This window comes from Typopeltis vanoorti, chromosome 3, assembly GCF_054136105.1.
Source record: "Typopeltis vanoorti isolate ZY-2024b chromosome 3, IOZ_Tvanoo_1.0, whole genome shotgun sequence".
NCBI classification, from domain to species: domain Eukaryota; kingdom Metazoa; phylum Arthropoda; class Arachnida; order Uropygi; family Thelyphonidae; genus Typopeltis; species Typopeltis vanoorti.
In genome coordinates this window covers 116,887,227-116,902,847 of record NC_143551.1, presented here as the reverse complement: position 1 = coordinate 116,902,847, position 15,621 = coordinate 116,887,227, and the positions used below count along the sequence as shown (strand labels likewise).

General features: G+C 34.3%; 1 protein-coding gene across 2 annotated transcripts in view; it reads left to right on the top strand.

The window, feature by feature from the left end:
- The window catches only part of LOC150108495 (protection of telomeres protein 1-like), a 492,786-nt gene that overhangs the window by 469,677 nt on the left and 7,488 nt on the right, over positions 1 to 15,621 (top strand). Inside the window, exon 18 of one of the 2 annotated variants that reach the window (XM_090415908.1) lies at positions 5,079 to 5,173. In XM_090415908.1, coding sequence (XP_090272034.1) covers positions 5,079 to 5,173 — 95 coding nt within the window. The remainder of the gene's footprint in view (positions 1 to 5,078; positions 5,174 to 15,621) is intronic. The other variant, XM_090415909.1, reaches the window with a different exon arrangement.

Here is a 15,621-nt window from a genome sequence, read left to right as displayed (position 1 = left end):
GAATAAGGGCCTTTATTCTCTGCCCCCCCCCCCCTCCCACCAGTTATTATCCAACTCCTGGTTCTTTAACAAATATACCAAAGCACTCTAAAATAAAAGCTCAGCATATCTTAAATGGCTTAAGTTAAACTCCAGCTTTACACTACAGCCTGCAGTGTTTGTACAAAAAAAAAATCAACAAATTGAAATCGGACTTTGAAAGAATCATATACAAAAAACTTGCTTCCTACTTAAATGGATGTCAAGTTTTCTGATCCCTTGTTAAAGCTAATGGGTGAACTTTTGCCCTTACATGCTTTCATCTCTCTCATTTCCAAATAAATACCAGTAACATCACCTAAAGATAACACTGATCTCTTAATATCAATCTTCTTCCATCTCATATGCATATCCAAGAAAAATAATCTCCTGCTATACTACAAACAAATGCCTACATGTCTTTGATCTTTCACCAGAGTAACATAAGAAAATCTTGAATAGCTTGAGTAATACCAATAAGTTCCCTTGGTCCTAGTGGTATCCACCCTTTCTCCCCAAGTTGCTAGACAGATGTTAGATGAGTATAATCATACTCATCTAACATCTGTCTAGCAACTTGTCTCTAAAAAGAAAGATAAAAGTTAGCCATCAAACCATTCCAGTGTCTTCCCCTCACTCATATCAAAGATAATAGAAAATGTCATTAACAGTTGACCTCTGAACATCCAACAGTTAATTAACAATCATTAGTATTGATTCTGCTACTCTCACTCCACAGCAGACCTCTCCTAGTAGGTTACATGCCTTTTAAAACAATTGACATTTCTAAGGCATTAGATTTGATTTGGTGTGATATAGAAGTATGCTTATCAAATTACTATCCTCTGGCATGCTTCCTATCCTTTGCTGCTTGGTTGGCATTTCCTCTCATCAAATTTCTCTGTCAGTGCTGGGATAAATGTCTCATGGATCTGTTCTTTCAACATACTCTTCCACTTATACATTAATGACCCTTCCTAACTTCAAATCCTGTCCATGGTTTTGCTGATGGCAGTGTGCTCCATTCCTCTTTTTTCATTTAATAGATGTAGTGTTTAAATGATTCAGGTTCAAGATCTTCCATAAACTTCTTGAGCACTAATGTCCTCATTACTCTCCAGTAGTAGCACAGATAATCTGGCAAATTTTAATGTTATCAAAACACAATTCTATCTTATTTTGTGGAAGGAAGATCTTATTTCACCTCACTACTGATAATATTCCAAACTTTGATTATGATGGCTTTTTCTCCTTTTCAGTTGATTTCCACATCTTCTGCAGACTCTTAAAAATCTGTTGTCCTCTTTTGTTCAACACACCACTCATCTGCATAACTCCTAACACACTGTATAAATTGCAAATGAGCCATCTTTGAACACTTCTAACATTTAGTCATCAAACATCTCTCTAAGAATCTTTGATGCTATCCAAAGGGAATTCTGCTCATTGGAAGCTCTCTCTCTCAGCTTCTTCCAGCAGCTTTCTCATGCACTGTTTCTGCATTCTGTGCACACCTGTTTTTTTAAGTAAGCACATTCATGACACTTCTTTTGAACTAGCCACTGTCGTTCCTCCACTTTCTTTTAAAAACAAGTGCAACTAACTGGTCAACATGCATGCATCGTTAGGCTTCAGTATATCATATCATATCATATCATATCATATATCATCAAATGTATCTCTGTTCTTTGGAACATCCTTTTGCACACCATTTTTAAACTTCAAGAAACATAATAATCAATTATTATTATTATTTTATTTTTTTATGCTTAGCATTGTAAGCAACATATAAGTGTATTGGTATTCGTATGGAAATATTCATTTCCTATTCTAGTTTAAATTCTTGTTTTCTTGTATAAGCCAAGTTTCCAAGAGAAGAATTAAACATATTGTAGCTGTAATTCAGTGTAGTCTCATTCCTCCTTTTCAGTCTTATCCAAGTTCAAAATAATTGCAAGGAAATTATCAACATATCCAAAACTGATTTTGAAAGCGCCAAAAGCAAAAAACTTGCATCATGTCCAAATGGTAAGCATGCTTTCTGGTTTTATGCCATGGGCTATTTTTGTCAGCAACATTACTTCCACATATTTTCTACTTTAACAATTCAGTTGCATTGTTACCATGGTAAATGCTTATTTCCTGACTTCTTACTTTTCTTCTAATTCTCACATTGTTGATTGATTTTTGTAAATATCCTACTTCCATTCCAGATGTACAACATTCTATTTTCCTCTTTGACTTTGTACCACATAGAAGTTAGAAGAAAGTTGAACTTTCCTTGTTCAAACCAGGAAAGTTGTTTTATCCTCCTAAAGATCATCTCCAATCCACAGATTTGACTGCAGTTTTTATGAAGTACTACAGTTTAATCTTTCTTACTACGGCCAAACAAGCAGGACAGCCAGTACCCTGATCTTGGACCACCTAGACTACATCTATTACTACCACTATGGCTGATCATGTCTGCTAGTTCTGAGTCATTCAAGTCATATAGTCATCTAGGATCATGATGTTAGCTGTTCTGCCTATTTCAAGGTTAGAAGTCAAGGAGTAAAGAGGCAGATTCAAGGAATATGTTTATATTTGCTTCAGTGAAATAAGGTGGTCTTTTTTCAACTGATCCAAGGCATCATCCTCTTCCCTCACTATTATTCTAACCTCAACAAATATGGCTACATTAAACTGCCTGTCACCTGTGAATCTGAAACTTCTATCCATTCAGTCCAGTGACAAACTGTATTTGCATATCATTCCTAGACATAAACACATTTTGGAAAATTATGGAGACAACTACCGTGTTTGAGTAAAATTTTAATTTAATATAAACCAAAATCCACATTTGACGTTTCGACCTTTATATCAAGGTCATCTTCTGGAGCATATATACAGAGAACAAGCTGCACTACAATCTACATGGTTTGTTAAAGTTTCTGACCAACCGTTACAACAATTATTGGCCTAACCTCTGGTGAAAAAAAAAAAACTTACTACATCAACGCTAGAGTCCTGTTATTAATATTATCTATTGGTTGTAAAATTACATTGGGAGCAACAACAAGTCTATATATGTATGATTATACATATAAACCATATACATATTATATATATTATGCATATGCATTTAATTATACGTATAAACATATATAGAGATTATACATATATACATATACATTCCAACCAGTTGATATGGGATGGTTACCAATACTAGCTGAAGGTTGCCTAGGGTCCTGAAGTATGCTGGATACTAAATATTAAGTAGGCTGAATGTGTGCCATCCAGATTCTTGGAATTTTCATGCACCATTATTTGATATTGGGTGGTTTATCAGAATTTTGCAGACTTCCTTAAAATTTCTTTCATACCAGGTTTTTGTATGGTGTAAAGAGCGGATACTTTTCCAGTCGATTTGGTATAAGATGTTGAGAGCGTGATCTGAGAGGCCTACTTCACCAAAATGGTTATATTTAATGTGTCTTATGTGTTATTTCTTACGTATAGGGATTGTACGTCCTGTTTCGTCAATGTATGGTAAGTTACAGGTGCAGTGGGTGCAATAAACTCCAGGATGTGCCAATGGGAGGAGAGGATCCTTAGAGGAGTTGAATATATTTTTAAGTTTTGTAGGTGGTTTAAAGGTGGCATTGAGATTATATTGGTGTAGATTCTGTTGATTTTTTCTGATAACCCTTTAATGTATGGGATGGCTATGGTTTTACTGTAATCTAAATTCTTTTTTGATGATGTTTTATGAAGTATTTTATTAATAGTATTTTTGTTATAGCCATTATTTATAAATGTGTCGCTGATGATTTTTAGTTCCTGTTTCCGAGCTTGCTGGTTAGAGCAAATTGTTATAGTTCTGTTTTTAAGGGTGTTAATGACTCCATATTTTTGTGATGGGTGGTGGTATGAATTAGCATGTATGTATTGGCCAGTGTGTGTCGATTTGCGGTAGACAGAGGTCTTTCACCAGGTCAGGCCAATAATTGTTGTAACGGTTGGTCAGTAACTTTAACAAACCATGTAGATTGTAGTGCAGCTTGTTCTCTGTATCTAGTATATATATGCTCCAGAAGATGACCTTGATATAAAGGTCGAAACGTCAAATGTGGATTTTGGTTTATATTAAACTAAAGTTTTACTCAAACACGGTAGTTGTCTCCATAATTTTCCAAAATGTATTCGGATCACCGTGTAAACCTAAAAGAAAGGATCCTAGACATGAACCATTGCTACTCAATGTGCAGTTAATATCATTAATAACTTTGTAACAACATGGCTTTGATCGATATCAGGCAAGATTACACATTCTTAATACTACCATTCTGGAAGAAAGCCACTTAAGACATCTAATAAAAATAATTCAGAAAAATGGTCTAAAGTAGTTAGACACCAACTTTGGATATCCACTCTCAACAGCAACATTGCTGTTGCTTTCTACAGGCCAACTGATGGACACATAGGAATAGGAAGGCCAAAAAAAAAAAAAAACAGCTTTTTAAAAGTCTTTTTGTAGATGAAACTCTTGCACCTTCTCATATTTGTTGGCACATAGCTCACTTTCATTTAATAAACTTTATCTCAATGAGTTTATATGCATACTTCTGTACATTTTCCTATTCATAAACCATGATGATGATGATCTTCCTCTGCTTTCACTAAATGCCCTCGCTTCAGAAAATATGGTTGCATTAAACAGACTCTCACCTGGAAAACATCCACAGAGAATTAGCCAAATGGTCAAGAACATGCCAATTTATCATGCCAAATGGCCTTGATGATGCCAATTAAACTTTGGCGAAATATTGGAAGAAATTATTAAATCTATTTAGTTATTATATTTCTACATTGTAATTTCCTAAAACCAGGAAAGTTGTTTACAATGGTGCATCCTCTGAGAAGGATGTGCACTAGAAAATAATTTATAAGTGTAAAAGAGCAGCTTAAAATAATAAAGATAGTGGAAATAAATGTCTAAAAATATTCATAATATTTTATTTATAAGATTGAAAAAAGTATCTGCCTTAACCTAATTTTTCCTTTTCTCCCTACAACAGAAAATTTAACGCCTCTGAAGTATACCTATATCCTTTATTTTTTACTTCAGGATGGAACAGCACAGATAGAAGCTTTTTTGTGGGATGAAAATGCTGTATGTATATTTATGTCTGTGTGTTATTTCAGTTTAATTTTGTTGAATATATTTTAACAGATGTTTTAATAGATCTGTGATATTCTTGACTATTTTATTTATTTTGGATATTGACAGTGTGTGTGTGGGGGGGATTCGACAAATTTGGCAAAGTCTTGCATGCCACAAAGGGGGAAAAAAAAAAGTACTTACCCAAAATCCCTCGCACTGTTTTTTAATGATATTTCCTGATAAGTTCCATTAATGAATAAATGGGGCTATGTCATTGTTTAGAGAACAATTCCTTTGTATGAAACTATTCTTGGAATGGTTCTCATATAAAGATACATATTTTTTATTTATTTTATTTTATTTTATTTTTTAATATCATTATTAACTGGTCTACCCTTGCTCAGAAAAGGGATTTTTTTCCACCAGGGCCTGTAATTTGTCTGGTCACCATTCTACAAGTCTAGTCAGGCCATTATTGCTTTCAACTCCTTACTTACCAGGATTTGTAATTCATTGCAAGAGAATTAAAGAAGGAATCAATAAATATTAAGAATAGCAACAACGGTGAAAACAGGATTGATTTTTTTGGAAAATACAACTTGTTACATTCATTTTTGTCACTGGAATAGCTCTTTGTATTATGCATATTCTTCTGTGTTTTCTTAAAGATAAAAAAATATTTTATTTAGAAAGTTATTTTTTATTAAATAAAAAATATCCTGATTTGTTACTCACCGTGGATGAGTGTATTTGTCAATCCCTGTATATATATATATATATATATATATATATATATATATATATATATATATATATATATGTGTGTGTGTATTGTGTGTAGGTGTGTGTGTGTGTTGAATGAAGATTATATTATTATTATTATGTTGACACCTCCAGAGAGTCCAAAGACTCATCGAGGGAGAGTGTGCCAACGGCATCGAACAATTGATCTCTTCCAACTACTAACCGCACTCAAACTTGCTTAACTTTTTGTGTGAGCCATTAGTAGCAGAGGCTCTACCAATCGACCAACCTTTGCTTAAAGGAAAATACACTGTTACAGTTCAAGGCAGCCAAGAGTTACCTTGAGTAATTTAAATAAAGGGATATATAACTTATTCATTTTTACAAAAAAAAAAAAAAAAAATTATATATATATATATATATATAATATATATATATATTATTATATATATTATATTATATATATATATATATTATATATATATTATATATATAACTGTTAATCATGATTACTTCCCAAAATATTGAGACAGGAATTTAGTCAAAACAACTGAGATTTACAGAACTTCACAAGTTTCAAAGGAATGGTTGATTAATTTAAACTTGAGTAGAGAATCTTGGTTTGATTCCAAAGTCTCTTGCAACTGGCATAGTAAGGAAGGCTAGACATCAGATTCCAAGAACCTGATGTTCCTGTATTCTGTCTAAATGACAAACTTGACAAGAACAGGATATACTTGATAACAGGACTCACAATAACTGTCAAAATCATAATACTGGTATTTCAATATTTTTAATATATGAAACTGGAATACCAGAAAACAAACATTTTTCTCAATAAGTTTTATTGACAGTTTGGTGTGATAAGTAAAAAAACAAGTAGTTACTTAAATTCATGTTTTAAATCACTTTTATTACGATAATAAAATAATATTCTGACCAAAATTATTAAAAATAGTTATTCTAAAAACAAACAAAAAAAAATTATAAACATATTGATATTCATTGTGCAGACTATGTAGAAAAAATAGGTGTGAGTTTTATTCTAGAAAAGATTTCTATAAGAGGGATGGCCTGCACTTGGCATCAGGTGCATAGAGAAATTATTTATTGGTATGAGACCTAATGCAGAGAGTTGTGAAACTAGATCATCTTGGGGGGAATGCTGAGGATGTGTATGTTAGTTTAGCTATGGTCTGTGGACATAATAGTAATATTAATGTCACTGATCAGTCATGAATCTGCTGAATGCAATTTCTGATAATCTGATAATTTAGGCATGCCTAAATTATCAGGTAGTAGGTTCACTATCTGTGGACGTTCACTATCTACGTGGGGATAAAATTCAGTGCTGGGAACTTTAGCCCAATTTTCCCTTCACCTGAGAATGAATTTTTCATGCTCAAATTTATCATGGCCCAAAACAATTGCCAACCAAGTACAGAAACCATTGTAACATCAACAGATTTTATGCTCTCTGCTGATATTGCAATGATTTCTGTATGTGAATAAAATAAGAAACTGAAAACACAGCAGCACTACAAGTATACTATCTTTTCTCATTATGCATTCAAAAGGTGAATATCCAGTTTGGATGTTGACATCACCCCTCTTTATCTAAAAGAGTTTGGAAGGTTTGGCAGGATCCCCAAAATCAATTAAAAAAGCACTCTGCTCAGGAGACATTCTTGTTGATACATCCTCCTAGAAACAATCAGGCTAACTCCTTCATGGAACCCTGAATGAGCGAGACTTCCTCGGCATTTCTGAAAAGGGGATTTGCTTCAAATTAAATTATTAAGGAGTGATAGACATAAGAAAAAGTCTCATACTCAGGGATAATATTCTTAAACATGGGATAATAAGATCAGCCTAGTATACTGACCAAAAATATCTTCCTTAAATTTAATCTCTTATCTCCTGGCATCAATGAAAGCATCGTATCTCAGTTGCCCTATTAGGCAGTACATCGCAACCCTTTTTGTGATTCAAATATAAGAAATATGGCCATGCTCAGTCTGCATGTCTTTTATTTTTAATAGAGTATACTTAAAGTCTTTCTGATGAGCACAGATCTTTAAGGGTATCCTAGATATATATTAACCACCTTACCGACCATTAAAGATCAAATACGCACCCTCAAAAGCTTCGTATCCATCATAAATTTCAATGTAATATCAATGGTATTACAATTTTAATATGCACTTCGCATCCATTGAAATGTGGATGTATATATACGTCCTGGCCGGTAGCATGATTAAAACTTCTTCCATCCTATTATAAAAAGAAACAGTTACTATTTATAGCTCAAAAATTGACCATATGGATGGGCAATAAGGAACTTGTTCACATTTGACTTGAAAAACTGTGGATTGCATTATTCCTTGGGAAACATATGCATTGAGAGACTGCCCCATAGGACAGCAGTGAAGGAGATGAATGAAAAGGAGAAAAAATTTGTTCTGTGGATTTGGAGTTCAACTCTGTGAAGGTGTTGGTTGGCTGCTGCATGTGTTTGAATGGATTTCCAAGAAAGTGAGGGAATTATTGATGCCAATTCTGATGAATAGCAGAACTGTAGAAGATGCAGGCTGCAGAGACTTGAATGCCTGTGTGAAAATGAGCGAGTGTCGTACTATTGCGAGAGGGAGTTGTCATTCGTTAGGAGGCATCACCCTAAACATGAGAGCAGTATTCAATGATCAGGTAATTTCTGTAGGGTTAGGAGGTGTTTGGAGATAAGGGGACACCTGAAGGGGAAGAGAAAGACTAATATTTTTTGGATGCAGAGAAGACAATATTTGTGATATGTCTGTGCCAGAAAGAGAGAGAGATTTGAGGTTAGAGTTATTCCAAAAATGTAAACCTCAATTTGAATAAAGATTTGTGTATTGTCAAGGGTAAGAAACAAGATTATTTTTTTGTGAGAAATAATGCAGAGCTGTGTTTAGTTAGTATTTAAGTTGACAAGATTACGATCATCATGCCTATCAAGGATTTAGGCCTAGAGTGGCCTGTTCTGGCCTTAGACGTCATTGTTTAATCTTTTAAGACAGTGGGTCTTAACCTTTTTAGTGATTGGTACCCCCTTGAATCTAAAAATAAGTTCTCGTCCCCTAATATATTGTTTTGTATAGTTCTCTATACAAAACAATATCTCAATTTTTAATGGCTATGTTGTTGTTGTTTATTCATAATAATACTTTTGAAGCGAGGCTCCTTTTTTGAAAGAGCCAAGCATAAGTCATCACTTGCATTTAAGCGATTTCTGGCTTTTGTTTTTATGTGCAAAAGTGATGAAAATCCCATTTCACACAGGTAGGTGGTGGCAAATGGTAAAAGTGTCTGCAATGATGCTTTTGCCAGCTGGATAAGGTTTAACTGTTTACACCAGAATTGTTCTAAGTCCAATTTTTCAAATTCCATTTGAATAAGTGCATTGGCTCATATTTCAATAAGATCGTCTTTTATTAAATAGCTGTCGTCCATTGAATCTAGGTCAAATAGAAATGGATCCAGTATCCATCTCTGAACTTTGCTAATATTTCCTGTGGTAAAGTATCCATGAAATGATTCACTCAATTGTTGGGGGTGTATTGCAATTTCAGGTATAATTATTATTTTCTCATTTTCCAGAACAATTGAATCAAGCAACGGAAAATTTGCAAAATTCCTATTTTCAACTCAACATTTCCAAATTTTTAGTTTTTCAATAAATGAAGATAATTTTTTACTAGCTGTTATTATGTTCTTACCAAATCCTTGCATCGATGTGTTTAATTCATTCAAGTGGCTAAATATATCTGCTAAGTAGGCTAGTCGAAGTATGCTTCTCTTTTTTCAAAAGCTTTAACTAAATCACAATTTTGGTTAGTAAGAAACTGTATAATTTCCTCGTGCAATTCAAAAACCCTGCTTAGCATGCTGCCCTTGGAGAGCCACCGTACTTCAGTGTGATAAAGAAGCATAGTATGAACAGCACCGATTTCTTCGCACAAAGCACGAAAGATACGATGATTAAGTGCTCATCCTCAGATGAGCACTTAATCATCGTATCTTTCTTGCATTGGCTGAATCATCGTATCTTTCGTGCAGAAATACTGCAGTAGTAAAGTGTTGTTTTAAATTCTCTGGCAAAGCTTTCGATGCAGGTGCATGATGTGCAACATGCAATGCGTTATTGTAACTTGCAGTATTTCTGTCTTGATGTAGGAAAAAAATCCAGAATTTTTGCCCAACATTGCAGGGGCACCATCAGTGCAAATTGAGCCTATCACATTCATGGGTATTTGATGTTTCAAAAAAAAGTTTTTAATATGATTGAAAATATCAATTCCTTTTGTCGTCAATTCCAGTGGCTCACAAAATAAAAATTCTTCCAACATTTCTTTTTCCTTAATGTATCGCACAAATACCAACAACTGACTGCAATTATCAACATCAGTTGACTCATCCAGTTGAATATTCACTTTTAGAGGACTGGTTTTGATATCTTCTACTACTTGCAGTAAAATATCAACACTGAGATCTTGAATGCACGATCGAATCACATCGTTCGATAACGGAATCTGCTGAATTTTTCTTTGTGCTTCAGAACCCAATACAATTTCAAGTGTACATGGTTTTACCAATTCCTCAGCTATTGTATGACCTTTTCTTTTCTTAGCACACAGATATGCCACTTGATAAGAAGCTTCTAACAAGAGCTTTTGAACTGCCACAACGTCAAATTTTGTGATAATACCGCTGGTATCACATCGTGCCTTCTTAAACTTCAAGATGTTAAGAGTATGTCCTGCAGATTCACCACCATGCTGATTGTTGAAATGCTCTAACAACTTTCATGGTTTAAGATTGGAGTTTGAAAATATTTTGCAACATAAAATGCATTGTGGTCGTTGTGTACCATCTTTTTTCTGTTGTACAAATGAATCCATAAGCAACATAATCGTCTTTCCATTGGCGTTTTTTCGAACCTAACGAGAGTTACTACAATCAATAAAATAATAATTTTAATTTTTCAAAATTTGCAGAAAACCTTTATGTAATCAATTGATCGTATCCGGTATGGGCTTTAGTCACTGATTAATGTTGGTAAATTAAAGAAAATTAGTATTTTTCTGCGTCAAACCACCTCGTTAACATTCGTACTCAGAGTATGTGAACACGTGCACATATCAACCAGTTTCTTATTGTACTATGTGCTGGTAAGTGCGATGCACTGAGGCAAAGGTAGAGAGAGGGTAGGAGTGGGGATTCCAAAAGTCGACGTAGCGTTCGCTAGTTTCTCACAGGCGGTAGTTTCCATCAAAAATTTAGAAACTTCTCTCGCACTCCCCCCCCCCAGGGGTGCACACACCCCAGAACCACTGTTTTAAGAGGACATCCTGGTTTTCTTTTTCCTAATGGCTTGTACTTTAAGTCTTGTTTTGGTAATCTTTCTGTTTTCATTCTTTTAACGTGTTTCATCCATTTATGTTTATATTTTTTAATTTTTTCTATTACTGATTCCTGGTTTAATTCTTTCATAATTTCTTCATTTCTTTTGTGTTCAAATAGAGTATACTTTGCAGTTTTTCTCATAAACTTCATTTCAGCTGTTATTAATCTTTGTCTTTTTGTTTTATTGTCCAGATTTCACATCTATACAATAGGATTGGTATGGGTAATGTATTGTATACTTTTAGTCTGGTTTGTTTTATCCAAATCCCATTGACGAATTTCAAACTAGCTGTTTAGTTTTTTTGTATTGCTGAAGATAGAATGAGAAATTATCCAGGTCTCAATTATCCTTGGGGTCGGATTAACCATGGTCCTCTGTAATACATAAAAATTTCATATATTTTTTTAAATTCTCTGTGTAAGTGGATTTGTAAAATAACAGAAGTTAGTCATCAATGCATATTTTAAGTAGCATTGCATCATAATTAAATACTATTGCATCGTCCTAGCAGAACTTATTTGTCATCACTGTTATGGTTTCCAGTTTTGTATTTACATACTACAAGAATGTTTATCTTATGTTTTTATAGAAGCCTGTGTAGCTCAGTGGATGTGGCGTTTGCACACCACGACACTTAACCATATGAAGGAAGACTTGGTTTTGATTCTAGTCGGCAACTAGAGGAAATTTTTCTAAGCCTTTTTTCAACCGGTTCCTGAGTTAGTCAATCTCTGGCACGGGCAAGCAGGTTTTTCTTCCCGGAAACTCAGGTTTTTTGTTCCATAAACTCAAGAAAATCGACCGTAGAACCCACATTATTTCAGACATTAAATATATTGTGTTGGGGTTAGGGACCACAAGATGGCTGCACATGTTGAGCCGTCTCTCCACACTGTGTACCGCTTAATTAGTGATAGCCTTGGGCCATCTATCTCTGATTGGATACCAGTGGAGATTGAACTGCCTGCTCAGTCTACAAAAATTAGATAGGGCTTTAAAATGGCCTTGCCTACTCCCTGTATACGGGAATAAAAAGGCGTTAGCCGATTTTTTTTTTTTTTTTTTTTTTTTTTTTTTTTTTTTTTTTTTAGAATTTTCTTATGCATTTAACCCAATAAAATGTAATTTGGGTTAACCGTGTTTTATTGATTATCTGTGCTCTAGCATCCTCCAGTTACCATGGATAATTGACATTTTACTATATTTGATTTCTTGTAAATTATCAATAAAGTATTTTTACTGTATTTGCATATGTCTGTATTTATAGTACATTTAATCACAGATATCTTTAAAAATGTATCTTTCACTCAAGGCATTGTTTTATCTCTGAACATATGTGAACCCATAAAAAGGTTTTAGGGACAATATTAAAATTACAACATCCAGTCCTTGGTATCAGAATTGTATTCTTATTAGAACTGAAATTAAAAAAATAGTTCAGAGCATAAGAAAAATGAATTGTAACATAAATTTATATATATATATATATATATATATATTTAGGCCCATTTATGAGAGATTTCAAAAACTATAGCACATTAGTGCTGTTTGTGGGCAGGTGGTCAAGAAGAAAGGGGGAACATGATAATATGTTTACTGAACAACTGTATAGGTTGTAGTCCTTGGGAAAATTGTGTGAGGGAAGGTTGTTCCAGAGCACATACAGGTAGAAGATTCAAAAGATGAAGATGAAAAGTTGTTTTCGTATGTCTGGATAATGAATGGATGTTGATCAGCAGCTGTTCACATCTTTATGGGTTTAAGAGGAAGTAAGAATGGTGTTAACATCAGCTATTTTAGTAGAACAGTGTCCATGTAGAAGTGACACAAAGTGGAAAAGTATATCTATGAGATAGAGACTGGAGTGGGTCTATGAGAAAAGGGTACAAAATGTGCAAACACTTTCTGGTCCCTTGCTAAATCCACTGAGTACAACTTCTGCCCATCCAGTTTTGTAACAATGTAACATTACAAATAAGACAAGGCTGATCTCCTAGTATCATTCTTCTCCTTCCCCAGCATTACCAAGAATTGCATACTGTATCTCCCTTCTAGTCTTTTGTCAGAGACATTAGAAGAATCATGAATGGTTTGGATATAAGCAGGTCTTCTGGTCTTGATGGTATTCCCCTAGGTGTGTTTAAAACTTATGCTCCTGAACTAATATCCATCCAGTAACATCTTTATGATCTTCATATTCATCTGGCATCTACTGTTTAGCATGAAAAGAAGCTTAATCCAACCATTCCCAAAGAAAGACAAAAGCCAGTGATCCAAGTATTGTGAAATAATTGGTAAATAATGAGAAAGTCATCGACAGTCAACTCCTTACTACCTAGAAGTCTGCAAGTTAATCAGTGATCACCAATATGGATTCTGCTGTTCTCATCCCACAGCAATCTCCTTTCATTGCTCACTAATGGACCCAAAACGTTGAAAGGTTTGGCAAAACCTGTGTGTGTGTTGCTCTAGATATTTTCAGAGCTTTTGATCATCTATGGCACAAATGCTTACTTACCGAATTACCATAATTTAGTCAATCATCCATCCTTTGCAACTGGATTGATTACCATTTTCCTCTCTGGTCATTCACAATGTGTTGTGGTGGATGGTTTTCCTTCAGTTTGCGCCAATGCTAGAGCAACCCAGGGCTGTAAACGCTCACCCATGCTCTTTTTCCTTTATTCATGAATAACTTTCTGTCACTAATCTCAAATTTTATCTACTGGTTTGTTGATGACAGTATACTGTTCTTTTTTTTTTTTTTCATTCAGAAAACCTTGCAGTGCCCATATATCCCAAAATGCAAGATCTTCTGTAATCAGTGTCTTAATCAGATCTACTTGCTATATTTCAGTGGAATGAGGATAATAATTTTGTCAACTTCATTGCTACCAAAAGACAGTCTGCCTTATATCATGCAAAAAAGACACACATCCCTCTCCCTCCTCCATATCTTTGATAATATCCAAATCTCTACCCAAGATGACATCTCTTCTTGGACTAACTTACACCTCTAGCCTCTCCTATTGTCATGAGTAATTTGCATCATGTCCTTAGCCTCCTCTGCATCTAAAAAAACTAAGTGTTCTTTTCAACTCAAGATACTATTTCTCACCTCTACATTTCCTAACACTGTATAAATCTGAAGTCTGTCCCACTTTAGAATATAATGGGAAAAGTCATTCACCACCTAGAAGTCCACCATTTAATATGGATTGTTACTGAATATTGAAAGAATTAAACCAGGAATCAGTAATAGAAAAAATTAAAAAATATAAACATAAATGGATGGAACAAGTTGAAAGAATAAAAACAGAAAGATTATCAAAACAAGCCTTAAATTACAAACCATTAGGAAAAGGAAAACCAGAACATCCTGGTTTTCTTTTTCAATGATGATTTCTCAGGCCAGGACAGTCCACTCTAAGCCTAAATCCTTGACAAGCATGATAATGTGATGACTGAATATTGTTCTCACATGTGGAGTGGTGCATGAAAACATCACTAAAATTGCTTGATACTTATCAGGAAGAGAATGATTTTAGTTAATATAGTGCCAAAGGATGCAAGTCTGAGAGTGACTGGATGAATGACATTCTATAGCAAAGTAAATGTGGGTAAGGTTATAATTAGAATTATCAAAACAAAATCTGACATCTACAACAGTATATTTATCAGGAGAACTGGGTAAGATGACACAAGAGTATTTGGGAGAATAGAGAGGATTATTGGTTGTTTGGGTAGGCAGGTGGACAATTTCAAAAAAGTTATTACTGACAGCAAATATCTCTACTGGCTTGATTGGTGGATTGCAGAAGAGAAGCCATTCGGAGTTGTGAATGTTGAAGTACCCAAGAAAAAAGACCCACCATTTGAGTATTTGGATTGTAAACAGTCGAGCTTCTCAGGCAGATATTAGAAAAAGTCAGTCATTTCTTCAAAAATGTGCATTCCACTCTTGTGGCAGAAGGAATCATGCAGAGTATAGTTAGGAATATTGAGGTAAACACTAGCAGTTGCTAATTGAGTTTCTGTTTTAAAAAAAATAGTACATCAGGTTTAGATGTCCATAAGTGGTGTTGCACATCATTTAAATGTCTCCTGACCACGAATGGATTAGATATGAATTTGTTTTTTGAAATTGGTCTTTGTGATTTTTTCCTTAGTTTTTTTTTTTTTTTTTTTAAGTTAAGAAGGATTAAATAAATAGGCCAGGGGAATGTAGTGAAGAATCCATAGGAACCTCTCTCACAGAGATAGGTTACTC